The sequence below is a fragment of the Myodes glareolus genome, chromosome 12 (genome assembly GCF_982192425.1).
Source record: "Myodes glareolus chromosome 12, mMyoGla1.1, whole genome shotgun sequence".
NCBI lineage: Eukaryota > Metazoa > Chordata > Mammalia > Rodentia > Cricetidae > Myodes > Myodes glareolus.
The window spans coordinates 5173955-5189510 of record NC_142037.1 but is presented as its reverse complement, the minus strand read 5'-3'; the positions used below and the strand labels follow the sequence as shown (position 1 = coordinate 5189510).

General features: G+C 38.8%; 1 protein-coding gene across 3 annotated transcripts in view; it reads right to left on the bottom strand.

Moving 5' to 3' along the window:
• The window catches only part of Nudt13 (nudix hydrolase 13), a 35542-nt gene extending 20600 nt beyond the window's left edge, over positions 1-14942 (bottom strand). For 2 of the 3 annotated variants that reach the window (XM_048426460.3, XM_048426461.3), the window contains exons 1-2: positions 14782-14942; positions 81-173 (exon numbers count right to left, since the gene is read on the bottom strand). In XM_048426460.3, the coding sequence (XP_048282417.3) occupies positions 81-163 (83 nt within the window). In that variant the 5' untranslated portion in view covers positions 164-173; positions 14782-14942. Of the gene's footprint in view, positions 1-80; positions 174-9680; positions 9759-14781 lie in introns of all 3 variants that reach the window. The other variant, XM_085698326.2, reaches the window with a different exon arrangement.
• Positions 14943-15556: the final 614 nt, after the last annotated feature.

Sequence of the window (15556 nt, the reverse complement as noted above, 5' to 3'; positions counted from 1 at the left end):
TTTTTAATATGGGATTTAAAAAGAAGAGTTTAGAGCTTAGTATTTTTAGGCCCAAAATAATCAGATTGATCAGAACTCACCGTGTCTTGTTGACATAAGTCGACAGAAGCCTATAGCACCAAAAAGATTTCCTTCTGCAAATTGTTCCACAATACAGAGACATTGTTGCGCTCCTAGAAAAAAATGGAGGTTTGTTTGTTTTGTTTTTAGGGTCATAGTATGCATTTAAAGTACTAAAGAGTTATAGTTTAAGCTGGGCCAGAACCACTTTGCAGTATCAGGAAAAAACAAACAACAACAAAAAACCAATACTCATATGGACAGGCTTTGACACTATTCTTGTTTTATTTATTTGTCTGTTGCTTGTTTGATGGGGAACTTCCTTCAGCCAATGGCCTTTGAGGGGTTGGACCAGGTTGGGTGTGACTTTGGGTACCAAAAGCCCATGGAAGCACCTGCTTGGTTCCCACTTGCCATACCTGGATGTTGGACCCCGTTCCTGTTTCCTTGTTGTAATCCATGAATTTCCCTTTTAATAAAGAAAAACCTTAGTATACTCTATTCTGAGCTAGCATAGGATTCCTTTATTCATGCTCCCTCCCATCTGACACGTTCTGCTTCATCTGGCTACCCAATGTGGGGCTGAGTTCATGCTTACTGGGAGTTTGCCATCCGGGCATGTTTCTCGCCTGCCCGTGGCCCACCTGCCGCTGCTTAGGAGCCTGACTTTCCCCGCTATAGCCTAATGTTGAAGGGACTTGTGATTAAGGGGAGCTTTGGGTGTTCTTCTTATTCCAGCCACCAACTCTCTCCATGTATGGAATCACTTTAATTGTCCTTAATAAGTGCTTTCATTTTGTTAAACAAGGCATATTTATCAGTATCTAAGAAGGCAACGTGTGTGGAGGAGCCTGGGCTGCTTACATCTCTCCTCCACTGCCCTCTGCCATGCAGCTACAACTGTGACACCTGCTGGTCAATAAAGATTATTACACCTACTCCAATTCACTGTAATTGCCTAGGGCAGGTAAGTAAATTGAAATTTGAAAGTTATATGATGACTGACTATATTACCATTCATGAATTTAATAACCACTTTGTTCATGCTATGAATGGTATTCTGCAAGACTTATGTGATTTTCCTTATACATCCATTTATTTGATTTTGGGAATTAGCTTTGATTTTCATATTATACCTTTAAGAAAATAGTTTGATAACAAAGCCAAGAATGAGACACTTTTAGAAATGATACAGATTTACAGACTAATAATGAATAGCTAACTGAAAAAATGAACACTTATTGAAAAGGATAACATTAATTTGACAGACAAAATTCAATCCAGTTCGAAGGGTGCTGAGCAATTATCTGAAAGAATTCATACTGCTAAATTTAACAATTGGAATCTGTTGAAAAGTTATGATAAGTTATCGGACAAGGTATCTCTGTAGGAAGGCAATATGCATGCTATCCAAATAATGTCCAAGGATGAGACATTGTCTTTACTGGACAAATTTCATACCTTGGAATCATGTGTGAAAAATAACAACCAGAAGCTAAATGAATCAATGAGAGCACTAGAACAGAACACAGGACTGGAGATTCAGACTTTACAAAAGGCAGTGGTAAAAAGATTTTAAATGATTGAGGAAATTATTAGAACTGATGAGCAGGGAGAGAAGGTACAAGAACAGGATTTAGCCTTGCTAGTAGAGGTTAAAGTCAGAAATGACTTACCCAGAGTTTTAATTGTTTATCCAGCAATCTCCTCTGAGAAGCCAAATACCCTAAGGTAGTCAAAGACTATAAATGGAAACTTATAGGTATGAGCGATATAAAGAAAATTAAGCAAGCAACAGTACCTTATGGCTTGCACTCACCATTTGTTAGGGAAATAGAAAAAATGCAGGCTTCAAGCAATAAGGCTACCCTACACAATTGACTTCACTTAGTCTCAGTGGTCCTAGAAAATGGACCACAGCGGCTATGGAAATGTTATTGGCAAGAAGAGGCAAAATTTTTAGAACAACAGGGAAAAACAAAAGGATTTGAGGCCTCCCAAGATCAAATTCTTGGTGAGGGCTATTACTCCAATCCTTAGGACTTTGTTCTATGCAGCACTGCAGCTTTAAACGCTTGGGACAGGATTCAGGAACCAGAAAAGGAATTGAATCATATACCAGGATTAAACAGGGCCAGAGAGAAACCTTTAGTGACTTTTTATAAAGATTAACTAAGGCTGTACAAATAGGAGTAACGGGCCCAGAAGCTAGATGAGTACTTATTGAATCTCAGGCTTTTGAAAATTCCAAATTAGAATGCAAAAAGATACTTGGGCCTTTAAAGGACAGATCATCATCAATAGATTAATGGATCTTGCATACAATAAATGTTGAGACATTTGACTATAGTTCTAAGGCTTGGGTAGGATAAGCAATTTCCAATGATATGAGGAGACATCAATATGACAAATGTTTTAATTGTGGAAGAATAGGACACCTGAGAAAAGACTGTAGGCAGTCCTAGAAATGATGCCTCCTTTGGGAATGGCAAGAATAGGTGGCCTCAACCTTCTGGAATATGTAGGAGATGTGGCAAAGGCTGACTTGAACCAATGAAGGTAGATCAACAAAAGACAGACAAGGCAATACCATCGGGGAAACTCCTTGGGAGGCCTCTCACAGGCTCCCAAGTCAAAAGTGGTCCAGTCATTCCCCGTAATTGTGGAGGACCTATCTCACTAGGAAAATCAAAACAAATTCAGTGCCTGCTGTAAAAAAAAAAAAAACATACTGTTCTGGATGATGGAATAAACATGGAGGATGAATCAAAAATTCCAGTAGGAAATAGGAAACATATATTCTGGCAGACTTCTATAAATGATCAAAGACCAAAGCTAAAAGTGCATATAAATGACATTGTAACTGATGGATTACTGGACATAGGTGTGGCTATGACTGTCATTACTCCAGAATCCTGGCATCATCAAGAGGCAGATATTCAGTTCCTAGGAATTGGAACCTTATCTCAAGTGAAACAAAGCACGAGATGGGTTTGAATGCATAGGGCCAGAAGGACAGAAAGGAAGTCTGAGGACATATGTAGTTAATATCACAGTTAATTTATGGAGTCGAGACCTGCTGCAGCAATGGAATACCCAGATTAACATTTCTGAGTCCCAGAAACAAAGATAATATAAGGTACTATACACAAGGTCAACAGGCATTCAGGCTGTACAAGAACACAAAGTACCCAGCAAAATTGAAAGAACAGTACTCAACTTCATATATAAAAGCAAAAAACCCAGGATAGCCAAAACAATCCTGTACAATAAAAGAACTTCTGGAGGCATCACAATCCCTGACTTCAAACTCTACTACAGAGCCACAGTACTGAAAACAGCCTGGTATTGGCATAAGAACAGACAGGAGGACCAATGGAACCCAATAGAAGACACAGATATCAATCCATGCATCTCGAAACCTGATTTTTAATAAAGAAGCAAAAAATATCAAATAGAAAAAAGAAAGCATATTTAACAAATGGTGCTGGCATAACTGGATATCAACGTGTAGAAAAATGAAAATAGACCCATATCTATCACCATGCACAAAACTCAAGTTCAGATGGATCAAAGACCTCAACATAAAGTCAGCCACACTGAACCTTACAGAAGAGAAAGTGGGAAGTACACTTGAACGCATTGGCACAGGAGACCACTTCCTAAATAGAACCCCAGCAGCACAGACACTGAGAAAAACAATTAATAAATGGGACCTCCTGAAACTATAAAGCTTCTGTAAAGCAAAGGACATGGGCAACAAGACAAAGCAACAGCCTACAGAATGGGAAAAGATCTTCACTAACCCCACATCAGACAGAGGTCTGATCTCCAAAATATACAAAGAACTCAAGAAACTGGACACCAAAAGATCACATAATCCAATAAAAAAATGGAGTCCAGACCTAAACAACTCTCAACAGAGAGATCTAAAATGGCTGAAAGACACTTAAGGAAATGTTCAACATCCTTAGTCATCAGAGAAATGCAAATCAAAACAACTCTGAGATTCCATCTTACACCTGAAAGAACCAGCCAAGATCAAAAACACTGATGACAACTTATGCTGGAGAGGTTGTGGGGAAAAGAGAACACTCCTGCATTGCTGGTGGGAATGCAAGCTGGTACAGCTCCTCTGGATGTCAGTGTGGTGATTTCTCAGAAAAGTAGGAAACAACCTTCCTCGAAGACAAGTAATACCACTTTTATGTCTATATCCAAAGGACGGCCAATCGTGCCACAAGGACATGTGCTCAACTATGTTCATAGCAGCTTTGTTTGTCATAGCCAAACCTATGGAAACAACCTAAATGTCCCTTGACTGAAGAATGTATAAGGAAAATGTGGTACATTTACACAATGGAAATGTACATAGCAGAAAAAATAATGGCATCTTGAATTTTGCAGGAAAATGGATGGGACTAGAAAACATTATTTTGAGTGAGGTAACCCAGACACAGAAAAGCAATTATTACATGTACTCACTTATAGGTGGTTTTTAAACATAAAGCAAAGAAAACCAGCCTAGAAACCACATCCCAGAGAACTTAGACAACAATGAGGACACTAAGAGAAACTTACATAGATCTAATCTACATGGGAAATAGAAAGTAGAAAAAGACAAGATCTCTTGAGTAAATTGTGAGCATGGGGACTTTGGGGGAGGTTTGAAGGGGGAAGGGGAGAGGCAGGGAGAGGAGCAGAGAAAAATGTAGAACTTAATAAAAATCAATAAAAAAATTAAAAAAAGAACACAAAGTAACTAGTAAACTACCTTTAAAATGGTTAACTGAAAAATCAATATGGATTAAACAATGGCCTATAACAGAAGACAAACTGCAGGCTTTAGAACAGCTGGTACAGGAGCAACTAGATGCTCACCTTATTGAAGAATCAACCAGCCCTCGGAATTCTCATGTATTTGTTGTTAAAAAGAAATCTGAGAAATGGAGAATGCGACAGATCTAAGAGCTGTCAACAAGGTAATTCAACCTATGGGCCCTCTACAATCTGGAATTCCTCTGTCTTCTCTATTACCAAAAGGATGGCCTCTAGATGATGCGGGAGAATTGTCTGTGTTCTATCAATCATATTTTAATAAAATGCTGATTGGCCAGGCAGGCAGTATAGGCGGGAAAACCAGACAGGAAGTAGAGGTGATGCAATGAGAACAGGAGAATTCTGGGAAGCAGGAAAGCTCCCTCGCGATTCCTGCGCAGACCACCGAAGAGGCAACATGTAAGCTGTAACACTGAGAAAGGTACTGAGCCCATGTGGCTAACATAGTTAAGGATAATGGGGTAATATATGTTATAAGAGTTAACAAGAAGCCTGACCTAATGGGCCAATCAGTTTAGAATCTTATGGAGTCTTGTGTGTGATTTTTCCTTAGGAGTTGCCGGTTGTGGGGTACTGGGCGGGACAGAAACCCCAACAAGCTGGCCCTCATGTTACATCTAGAAAGTTATTGATTTAAAAGATTGTTTCTTTACTATATCTTTACAAGAAAAGGACACAGAAAAATTTGCCTTCACAGTGCCTACTTAATATAATTCTCAGCCTATTAGGAAATATTAGTGGATGGTTTTCCCAGAGGGAATGCTCCATAGTCCCACCCTGTGCCAATACTTTGTAAGTTAGCCATTGGAAATAATATATAAACAATTTCCTAAATCTATAATTTACCATTACATGGATGATATTTTGCTATCTGATTCAAACATAGATATTTTAGAAGGAATGTTTGAAGAAATAAAGAAAACAACTTTAAACATAACTTTATGAAAATGATAGAGACCTTTAAAAAAGTGAAAAACTCCTTTAAAGAAATGGAAGAGAAGACAAACAAAAAATGAAAGAAATTAATAAATCCCTCAAAGAAACCCAAAAAAACCAAGAGAAAACAATCAAACAGGTGAAAGGAAACAGTTCAAGACTTGAAGACTGAAATAGAGGTAATAGATAAAACACAAACCAAGGGAATTCTGAATATGGAAAATCTGAATAAATGAACAGGAACTACAGAGACAAGTATAACCAACAGATACAAGAGATAGAAGAAAGAATCTCAGGTGCTGAAGATACTATAGAGGAAATAGACTCATTGGTCAAAGAAACATTAAATCAAACAAATTCTTAAGAAAATGTTCAGGAAATCTGGTTCACCAGGAAAAGACCAAACCTAAGAATAATAGGAGTAGAAGAAGGAGAAGAACTCTAGCTCAAAGGCACAGAAAATATATTCAACAAAATTATAGAAGAAAACTTTCCCAACCTAAATAAGGATATGCCAATGAAGGTACAAGAAGCTTACAGAACACCAAATAGACTGTATAAAAAAAATCCCCTCACCATATAATAATCAAAACAAAACATACAAAATAAAGAAAGAATATTAAGAGTTGCGAAGGAAAACGGTCAAGTAACATATAAATGTAAACCTATCAGAATTACACCCAATTTCTCAATAAAAACCATGGAAGCCAGAAGGTCCTGGATAGATGTACTGCAGATACTAAGAGATCATGGATGCAAGCCCAGACTACTATACCCAGCAAGCTTTCGTTCACCATCGATGGAGAAAACAAGATATTACATGACAAAAACAGATTTAAACAGTACATATCCACAAACCTAGCCTTACAGAAAGCACTAGAAGGAAAACCTCAACCCAAAGAAGCTAATTAAGCCCACAAAAAAACCATACATCTGATAACCTCCCTCCAGCATAAACATACAAATACTACTATCAAAAAATAACCAGAGTTAACAATCACTGGTCATTAACATCACTTAATATCAATGGACTCAATTCATCTATAAAAAGACATAGGCTAAGAGAATGGATATAAAAATAGGATCCAGTCTTCTGCTGTTTACAGGAAACACACCTCAACCTCAAAGACAGACACTACCTCAGAGTAAAGGGTTGGGAAAAGGTTTTACAATCAAATGGACCTAAGGCACAAGTGGGTGTGGCTATCCTAATATCTAATGGAGAAGGACACTTTACACAATAAACAGGAACAATTCACCAAGATGAAGTCTCAATCCTGAATATCTATGTCCCTAATATAAGAGCACCCACATATGTAAAAGAAACATTACTAAAACATAAATCACACATCAAAACCCACACACTAATAGTAGGAGACTTCAACACTCCTCTCTCATCAATGGACAGCCAACCAGACAGAAACTTAATAGAGAAATAAGAGAACTAACAGATGTAATGAATCAAATGGACTTAACAGACATCTATAGAACATTCCACCCAAACACAAAAGAATATACCTTCTTCTCAGCACCTCATGGAACTTTCTCTAAAATTGATCACATACTCAGTAACAAAGCAAACCTCCATGGATACAAAAAAATTGGAATAACCCCCTGTATCTTATCAGATCACTATGGATTGAAGTTAGAATTTAATAAAAATAGAACTCTCAGAAAGCTTACAAACTCATGGAAATTGAACAATGAACTACTGAACCACCCCTGGGTCAAGGAAGAAATAAAGAAAGAAATTAAAGTCTTCCTTGAATTCAATGAAAATGAAGCCACAAGATATCCAAACCTATGGGACGCTATGAAAGCAGTGCTAAGAGGAAAATTTCTAGCACTAAGTGCTCACATAAATAAAATGGAGAAAGCTCACATTAGCGACTTAACAGCATAACTGAAGGCTCTAGAAAAAAGAAGTAGACTCACCCAGGAGGCATAGATGACAGGAAATAATCAAGTTGAGAGATGAAATCAACAAAATAGAAACACAGAAAACAATACAAAGAAGCAATGAAACAAAGAGCTGGTTCTTTGAGAAAATCAACAAGATTGACAAACCCTTATCCAAACTAATCAAAAGGTAGAGAGAGAACATCCAAATTAGCAAAATCAGAAATGAAAAGGGGGACATAACAATACACACTGAGGAAATTCAGAGAATCATTAGGTTCTATTACAAAAATCTGTACTCCACAAAACTGGAAAACGTAAAAGAAATGGACAATTTGTTAGATAGATACCATATACTAAAATTAAATCAAGACCAGGTGAACAATTTAAATAGACCTATAAGCTGCAAGGAAATACAAGCTGTCATCAAAAACCTCCCAACCAAAACAAGCCCAAGGCCAGATGGTTTTAGTGCAGAATTCTTCCAGAACTTCCAAGAAGAGTTAATACCTATACTCCTCAAAGTGTCCCACATGCTAGAAACAGAAGGGACATTGCCAAAATATTTTTATGATGCTATAGTTACCCTGATACCAAAACCACACAAAGATTCAACCAAGAAAGAGAATTACAGACCAATCTCACTCATGAACATGGATGCAAAAATTCTCAATAAAATACTGGCAAACTGATTCCAAGAACACATAAAAAAAAATCCATCATGATCAAGTAGGCTTCATCCCAGAGATACAGGACTGGTTCAACATATAAAAATATATCAATATAATCTATCATATTAATAAACTGAAAGAAAAAGTGTATAAACATTTCATTAGATGCTGAAAAAGCATTTGACAAAATCCAACACCCCTTCATGATAATGGTCTTAGAGAGATTAGTGATACAAGGATCATATCTAAATATAATAAAAGCAATATACAGCAAACTGACAGCTAACATCAAATTAAATGGAGAGAAACTCAAAGCGATTCCACTAAAATCAGGAACAAGACAAGGCTGTCCACTCTTTATATCTCTTCAACATAGTGCTTGAAGTTTTAGCAATAGCAATAAGACAACTAAAGGAGATCAAGGGGATTCAATTGGAAAGGAAGAATGTAACATGAAGGAGCCTGCTTGTTGGGGTTTATGTCCTGCCCAGTTCCCCACAGCTGGCAAGCCCCAAAGAAAATTACACAGAGATCTCCATAAGTTATAAAACTGATTGGCCCATTAGCTCTGGCTTCTATTAGCTCTTGAAGCTTATATTAACCCATTATTCTTATCTATGTTAGCCACATGGCTTGGGACCTTTCTCAGCGGGGCAGCTCACATCTTGCTTCTTCAGTGATCTGGGCAGAACGGCGGAGGGAGCTTCCTGCTTCCCAGAATACTCCTGTTCTCATGGCCCCACCTCTAATTCCTGTCTGGCTGACCCACCTATACTTCCTGCCTGGCCAATCAGCGTTTATTTAAAACATGATTGACAGAATACAGACAATTCTCCCGTACCACTTCCCCCTCTTTTTTAAAAAATTTTTTATGATCTATTTATCTTTATTTTATGTGCATTGGTATGAAGGTGTCAGATCCCCTGGAACTGGATTTTCAGACAGTTGTGAGATGCCATGTGGGTGCTGGGAATTGAACCCGGGTCCTCTGGAAGAGTAGTCAGTGCTCTTGACCGCTGAGCCATTTCTCCAGCCCTCTTTTTTTTTTCTAAACAAAGGAAAATATCCATAGTCCATTTGTTGGAAATGTGGGTGTAGTATTCCAGGCTACTTCCGGCTGGTTGGGGGCGCCAATAATCTTATGGGGATGTAAAGAAAATTTAGAATTATTATCAAGTCCTGACTGGAGTATCCTATGAGTCCTGATCATCTCAGTCAGCAGTCTTAAATCTGTTCTGGATGCAGACCTTAGACATCCAGGACATCTGTTCCTACCAGAGATTTTTTCAGGTGGTCTTCCTTGATCAAACCTGATTTTTCTTAGCTCAGAATGAATCCACAGCCTCTCATTTCCTGTGGAAACAAAAGCAAATCCTCTTCTTCAAAGTAATATACCTTTTGACTTCAATTTTGAAGCCAAGGTATTCTCAAAATACCTATCTTGGATTAATTCAGCAGCATTTATAAACAAATATCTTTTAGCAGCTGTTGCTCCTTCCTCAGCATTTAAACAATTCAAAGAGAGCATAATAGTATACAGTATCAAGATTCTCTGTGTATTTTCCATCTTTATGTGGCTTTACTTTAACCTGTATTTCTTTTATTTTTACTTTTAAGTTTTGGCTTTTTGAGACAGGTTCTCTGTGTATCTTTGTGCTGGAACTCCCTCTGTAGACCAGGCTATCCTTGAACTCACAGAGATCCATCTGTCTCTGCCTCCCCAGTACTGAGATTAAAGGTGCCTGCCACCACACCTTGAATTTACAGAGGTCTGTCTGCCTCTGCCTACCAAGCATTGGGGTTAAACGTGTGTACCACCACACACAACTACACCTTTAATCCTAGCACATAAACAATGTGCTTCCTCCTTCGTACTTTGAAGTTGTTTCTGGGAGGTGGTTGCAAAGTTAATCATTTCTCTCCCCTTCCCTGTTCCTAGGTAGGGTCATGCCCGGGTCTTAACAATATGGTGTTAGTGAAAATGATGTGTGTCCCTTCTAGGATGAAGCATTAGAAGTGAATGTGGCTTCTCTATCTTCATTTCCCCTTTTCTGGGAAGACTCCAATGGAAAAGGCAGTCATTAGATGGATCCTTGATTCACATATGGAGGAAAGCTCCCTACCAACCATCTTTTGCATTGGACTGTTTTTTTTTTTTGTAAGACAAGAAGTTTGACCATATTGGGTAGGGGTGGGGATGGGGTTATGATAGAACACTTTCATAGGATGTGCAAGGCCCTGGATTCAATCCCTAGAACTGTGGGTGATAACAGAAAAGAATTCTTAAAATGAAAGGTTTTATCATATTAAGAAGCTAAAAGTGCCAGGTGGTGGAGGCACACACCTTTAATCCCAGCACTGGGGAGGCAGAGGCAGGCGGATCTCTGTGAATTTGAGGCTAACCTGGTCTACAAAGTGATTTCTGGGATAGCCAGCACTGTTACACAGGAAAATCCTATCTCTAAAAACCAAAAAGAAAAACAAACAAACAAAAAACCCAACATCTCTTAGAGAATGAAGTAGGAGAATATCCTGTAGATTTAAAAAAAAATTAAAAACAAGATCATTAGGAAAATATTTCAATAGGCAGCTATGCAAATTCACAGGAATCCACGTTCATTCCCATTTTTGGAGTAGATTCTGTCTCTTAAAAAAATCCATTTTCAGAATTGTGTTTGATTCTTTGTTTTTGCATACATGGGGGTTGAATCCAGAGTCTCACACATCTGAATGTTACCTATGCACATCCTAAGCAAGCACTCAACCTCCAAGCTACACTGCCAGCCCAAAGCTTCTTTTTAAATTGTGTATTAGAATGTACTGTCTTTCTTGTGAAGGGCATCTTTCATATTAGTAGAAAAATGTCAAAAATTTCCATTGAGAAAGACCAGTTAAACAACCAACCACCCTTTAACCTGCCCAAAGGAAGCAAGCTTTGAGACTAGCCTGCCAAGAAGCATTTAGCGTTCAGGCCTGCTTCTTGATTGTGCAACTATGAGTCACTGATGACTAATCTTGAATAGTTTTGGCTGCAATCTATGACCCTGGCTAAGATAAAACATATTTAGCAAATGAGATCTAACAAAATATTAGGTACTGATGTTACTCAAGATGGCTTAAAAAACAAAAAATGTATAGTATGAATCACCTTCAGAGAAGGCATTATGTACTATGTGGGTTACAAGGCACTGTGAGAATAGTGTTAAAGGTTTAATTTTAATAATCTAAAGGTATGTGACTAAGGTCAACTTTACTAGCTCAGAGTTAATTTAGGAATAACTATTAATGTGTTAAATAAACTTTCTTTGACCTAAAAATTCCACATCTAAGAATATGTTCTAGGGAGGAAAGAATATGGTTAAGAATGTTAATAAAAAGTATATGGGCTGAGGATGAGTCAGAATTTAAAGGAGCTGGTTGCCCTTCCAGAGGATCTGTTCAGTTCCCAGCTCACAACTATCTGTAACTCCAGTGCCATGGAATCCAGTGCCCTCTTCTTGCCTCCACAGGCACTAGACACTAGGCACTCACATGGTATAGGGACATGTAGTTACTTATGAATGAACATAAAATAGATAAATACTTATTTTAAATTTATGATAATGGAACCCAGTGGAATGGTTCAGCCACTAAAAGCACCTGCTGTGCACATCTAGTGACCTGAGTTTGATTCTTGGAACCAATGGGGCAAGGAGAAAACTGACTCCCCAGAGCTGTCCACTGGCCTTCACATGCATACTATGGCATGCTTGCATCTGCAGGCACACTTATCACACACACACACACACACACACACACACACACACACACACACTAATAATAATAAAATAAAAAGGTTAAATTATGATATGGTCTGGGGATGTAGCTCAATTGTAGACTATTTACCTAACATGCATGAGGTCTATGGTTTGATCCTCAGCAACCCCCAAAACTATGATTAAATATAATAATAAGTAGCTTTTAAATAGAAAATGATGTGTGTAGTAACAGGAAGTAGTATTCATAATATTTTATTATGTTAGAAATGCCTAGGGGGCAATGAGGAGATGCTGGCCAAAGAGTACACAGTTTCACTTGGACAGGATATGTAAGTTCTGCAAATCTGTAGTACTGATAGTTGCCATATATACTTGAAAGACACTTGAAAACCTTTAAGAGATCTTAAATGCCCTTATCACAAAGAACAACTATAGATATGTGAGGTGATAGATATATTAGCTTGATTTAATAGGATACGCAAATATTGAAATATTACATTGTATACTATAAATATGTATTTTTATCAACTTATGATGATGTTGACTTTTAAGATGAATCTGGCCTGGAACTCACAATATAGCCTAGGCTGGCTTCGAACCAGAGGCAATCACCTTATATCAGTCCCCCAAGTACTGAGATAAAACACATAAGCCACCTTACTGAGCTTTATTTGCCTATTGGTTGGTTACGATTGCCTAATTCATTTACAATGAAGAGAACAGATAAACATTCCAGTATACATAAATTACAGTTTTATTTTGTTTTGTTATTTTGACATTGGGTCTTAGCTTTGATGGGCCAGGAAATCACTATGTAACCCAGGCTGGCCTTGAACTCATGGCAATCCTCCTGTCTCTGACTCCACGGTGCTGTTACAAATGTATGACACTTCACTCATCTGGAGGTATGTGGATTTGTTATTGTTGTTTGTTTGAGAGGGTCTCACATAACCCAGGCTGGCTTTGAATTTACTCATCCCCCCACTCCCACCTACCGAATGCTAAGATTATAGTTAGGCATTTAGGTATTTCAGACTAGAAGTATACAGACCAAACTATAGACAGTGGCTAGGTAAGGGGAAAGAGAAGATGAGGAAGGTTGAGAAGGGTACATGCGATAAACTGTTCATTTTCTATACTTACATTTATGTTATATGGTGTGGGGGGAGGGGCTGCAGGCACACGCATGCCACAGGAAGCGTGTACAGATTGTGTGTATATGATGTGGGGGTTGGGCTGTAGGCATACACATGCTACAGGACACACGTACAGACTGAAGGACAACCTCAGCTGTTGGTCCCTCACCCTACACCTTATTTTGAGACAGGCTGTTTTCCTTGTTCATCCCTATGTATACCAGGCTAATTTGTCTGTGAGCATCCAGTGAGCCTCCTCCGCCTCTCCTTTCACCGTGGGTGTGCTTAGATTACAATTATAGATGCGTGTTTTGCACCCAGATTTACATGGGTCCTGGGGAATCAAACTCAGCAAGCACTTTATTCACTGAGCCATCTTCCCAGCCCTGACTTAAATTTATTTATTTTTAATGATTTTAAATTTCATTCATTTACTACTTCTTGAGATAAGGTCTCATTCTGTAGCCGAGGCTGGTCTCAGACTCATGGCACCGACCATTTTGCCTCAGCAGGGGGTTATAAGCCCGGCCTCCTTTAAAAATTTAAGCACATGCACATGTTCCTTTTTAAGAAAGATGAATGTATAACAAAAACAGTAGTTCCTGAGACTAATAGCTGGAGATTATTTCTAGGCTACTGGAATTTCTCTGATGAGGTTTATGGGTTCTGGGAACTGCAAAAGGTACTTCGTTGTGACTGTGGTTGCTTCCTACTTTGTGTGGCCCACTGTAGGGCTGTCTGGTGTCTGGTCCAATTTCTGTTACTAAATTAATTTTAGTCAGCTGCAGATTATCACAGTCTGGATACTCGGGAATTTGTCACAGAGTGCAACGCCCTGTCGTGTGTGTGTGTGTGTGTGTGTGTGTCTGTGTCTGTGTGTGTACAGAATTATAGATGGGATGAAGTGTAACTGTTTTTACCTAAAACTAACAAATGTCAAAGCAGGATTCTTATGAAATAACTGCAACACACGCACGCACGTGCGCGCGAATTTCTCAACTTGCTCGCCTTTCCAGAAGGAATGACTTATAAAGCATAAAGCGTGACAGAAGATTCATTCTGAATCTTCACGGGTGCCCTCACCCTGCAGAGGCATTGCTCCTTGTGTTGGAGAGAGTCCTGGGGACATCCATTCCACTGTGGACTTCAGCGGGGCTGGGAAGGACGCGAAGTCACTGTGTTGCAGACTTCACGGTCTTGACTATATAAAAAGTTTTATGGTTTATTTCTAAAATATCCGACCACCAATTCAAAAATTAAGAGAAAAGGTGAGAAATCGAAAAAGTTCAGGTATAAAAAGCTCTCCAAAAACGTTTCAGGAAATAATCAGAGGTACTCAAAGTTGGGTGCAAAGGTCTGGTTTCTCGAGATTAGAAACACTTTTAAAATTCAAACGCTGCAGCCGAGAGCGGCTGCTAAGTTTTGATGATGGCGCCAACGTCCTGGTTGCAGTTACAACAGGTTTCGTTTCACTGTACTCACTCTGAATTCTTTCGGGGTGCCTCCGATGCTCCAAAACCTCAGGAAACGCCAAATGTTCAAGTTCAAATGCTTTCTCTTTTTTTTTCTTCCCTGGGGGAACTGATGCTTCTGCCACTCCTCCCAGAATCCTCCTAAAAATGCACTTTGGGAAACTTAATTTAATCACTACGCCTGCGACAGTAATTCTAATTGGCCCAAAATATACTTCTGCCACACTTCCCAGAATCCCCCGAGACATTAGTGACGCACTATGGGAATTGTAGTTCAGTTTCCAGGCACTGAGTTGTGACCTTGGATAGCAAAGTTAACCGTAGTGGTCAAAGCTTATAATGAAAGCCACCACAACCAAATAACTCTCGCACGTTCCAGCTCTTCTGGCATGGAGGTTTTATTTAGATGTTGCTTGGCTGAATTTGTGAGCTCCAGGTTCAGTGAGAGACCCTGCCTCAACATATGGAAGAGCCTTGGAGGAAGGCAGTCAATGTCAACTTCACCCTCACTTGAACGTGCATGCACCCCACGGACATACATACACAAGCAAAAACCAGACTCGTTTTGTTTTTTTAAAGACTATAAGTTCCAGGCCTCCCTTTTATCCCAGGAGACAGAGGCAGAGCTCTTTGAATTTGAGGCCAGTCTGGAGTACATAAAAAGTTATAGATTATCCAGGGGTGCATACTTGTAGCATGAATAATAAAAACCCAAAGACAGATATTGGGTTTCAACCTGAAGATCAGAAAAGCAAAACGGCCAGCCACTAGAGAGCTCTTATCTC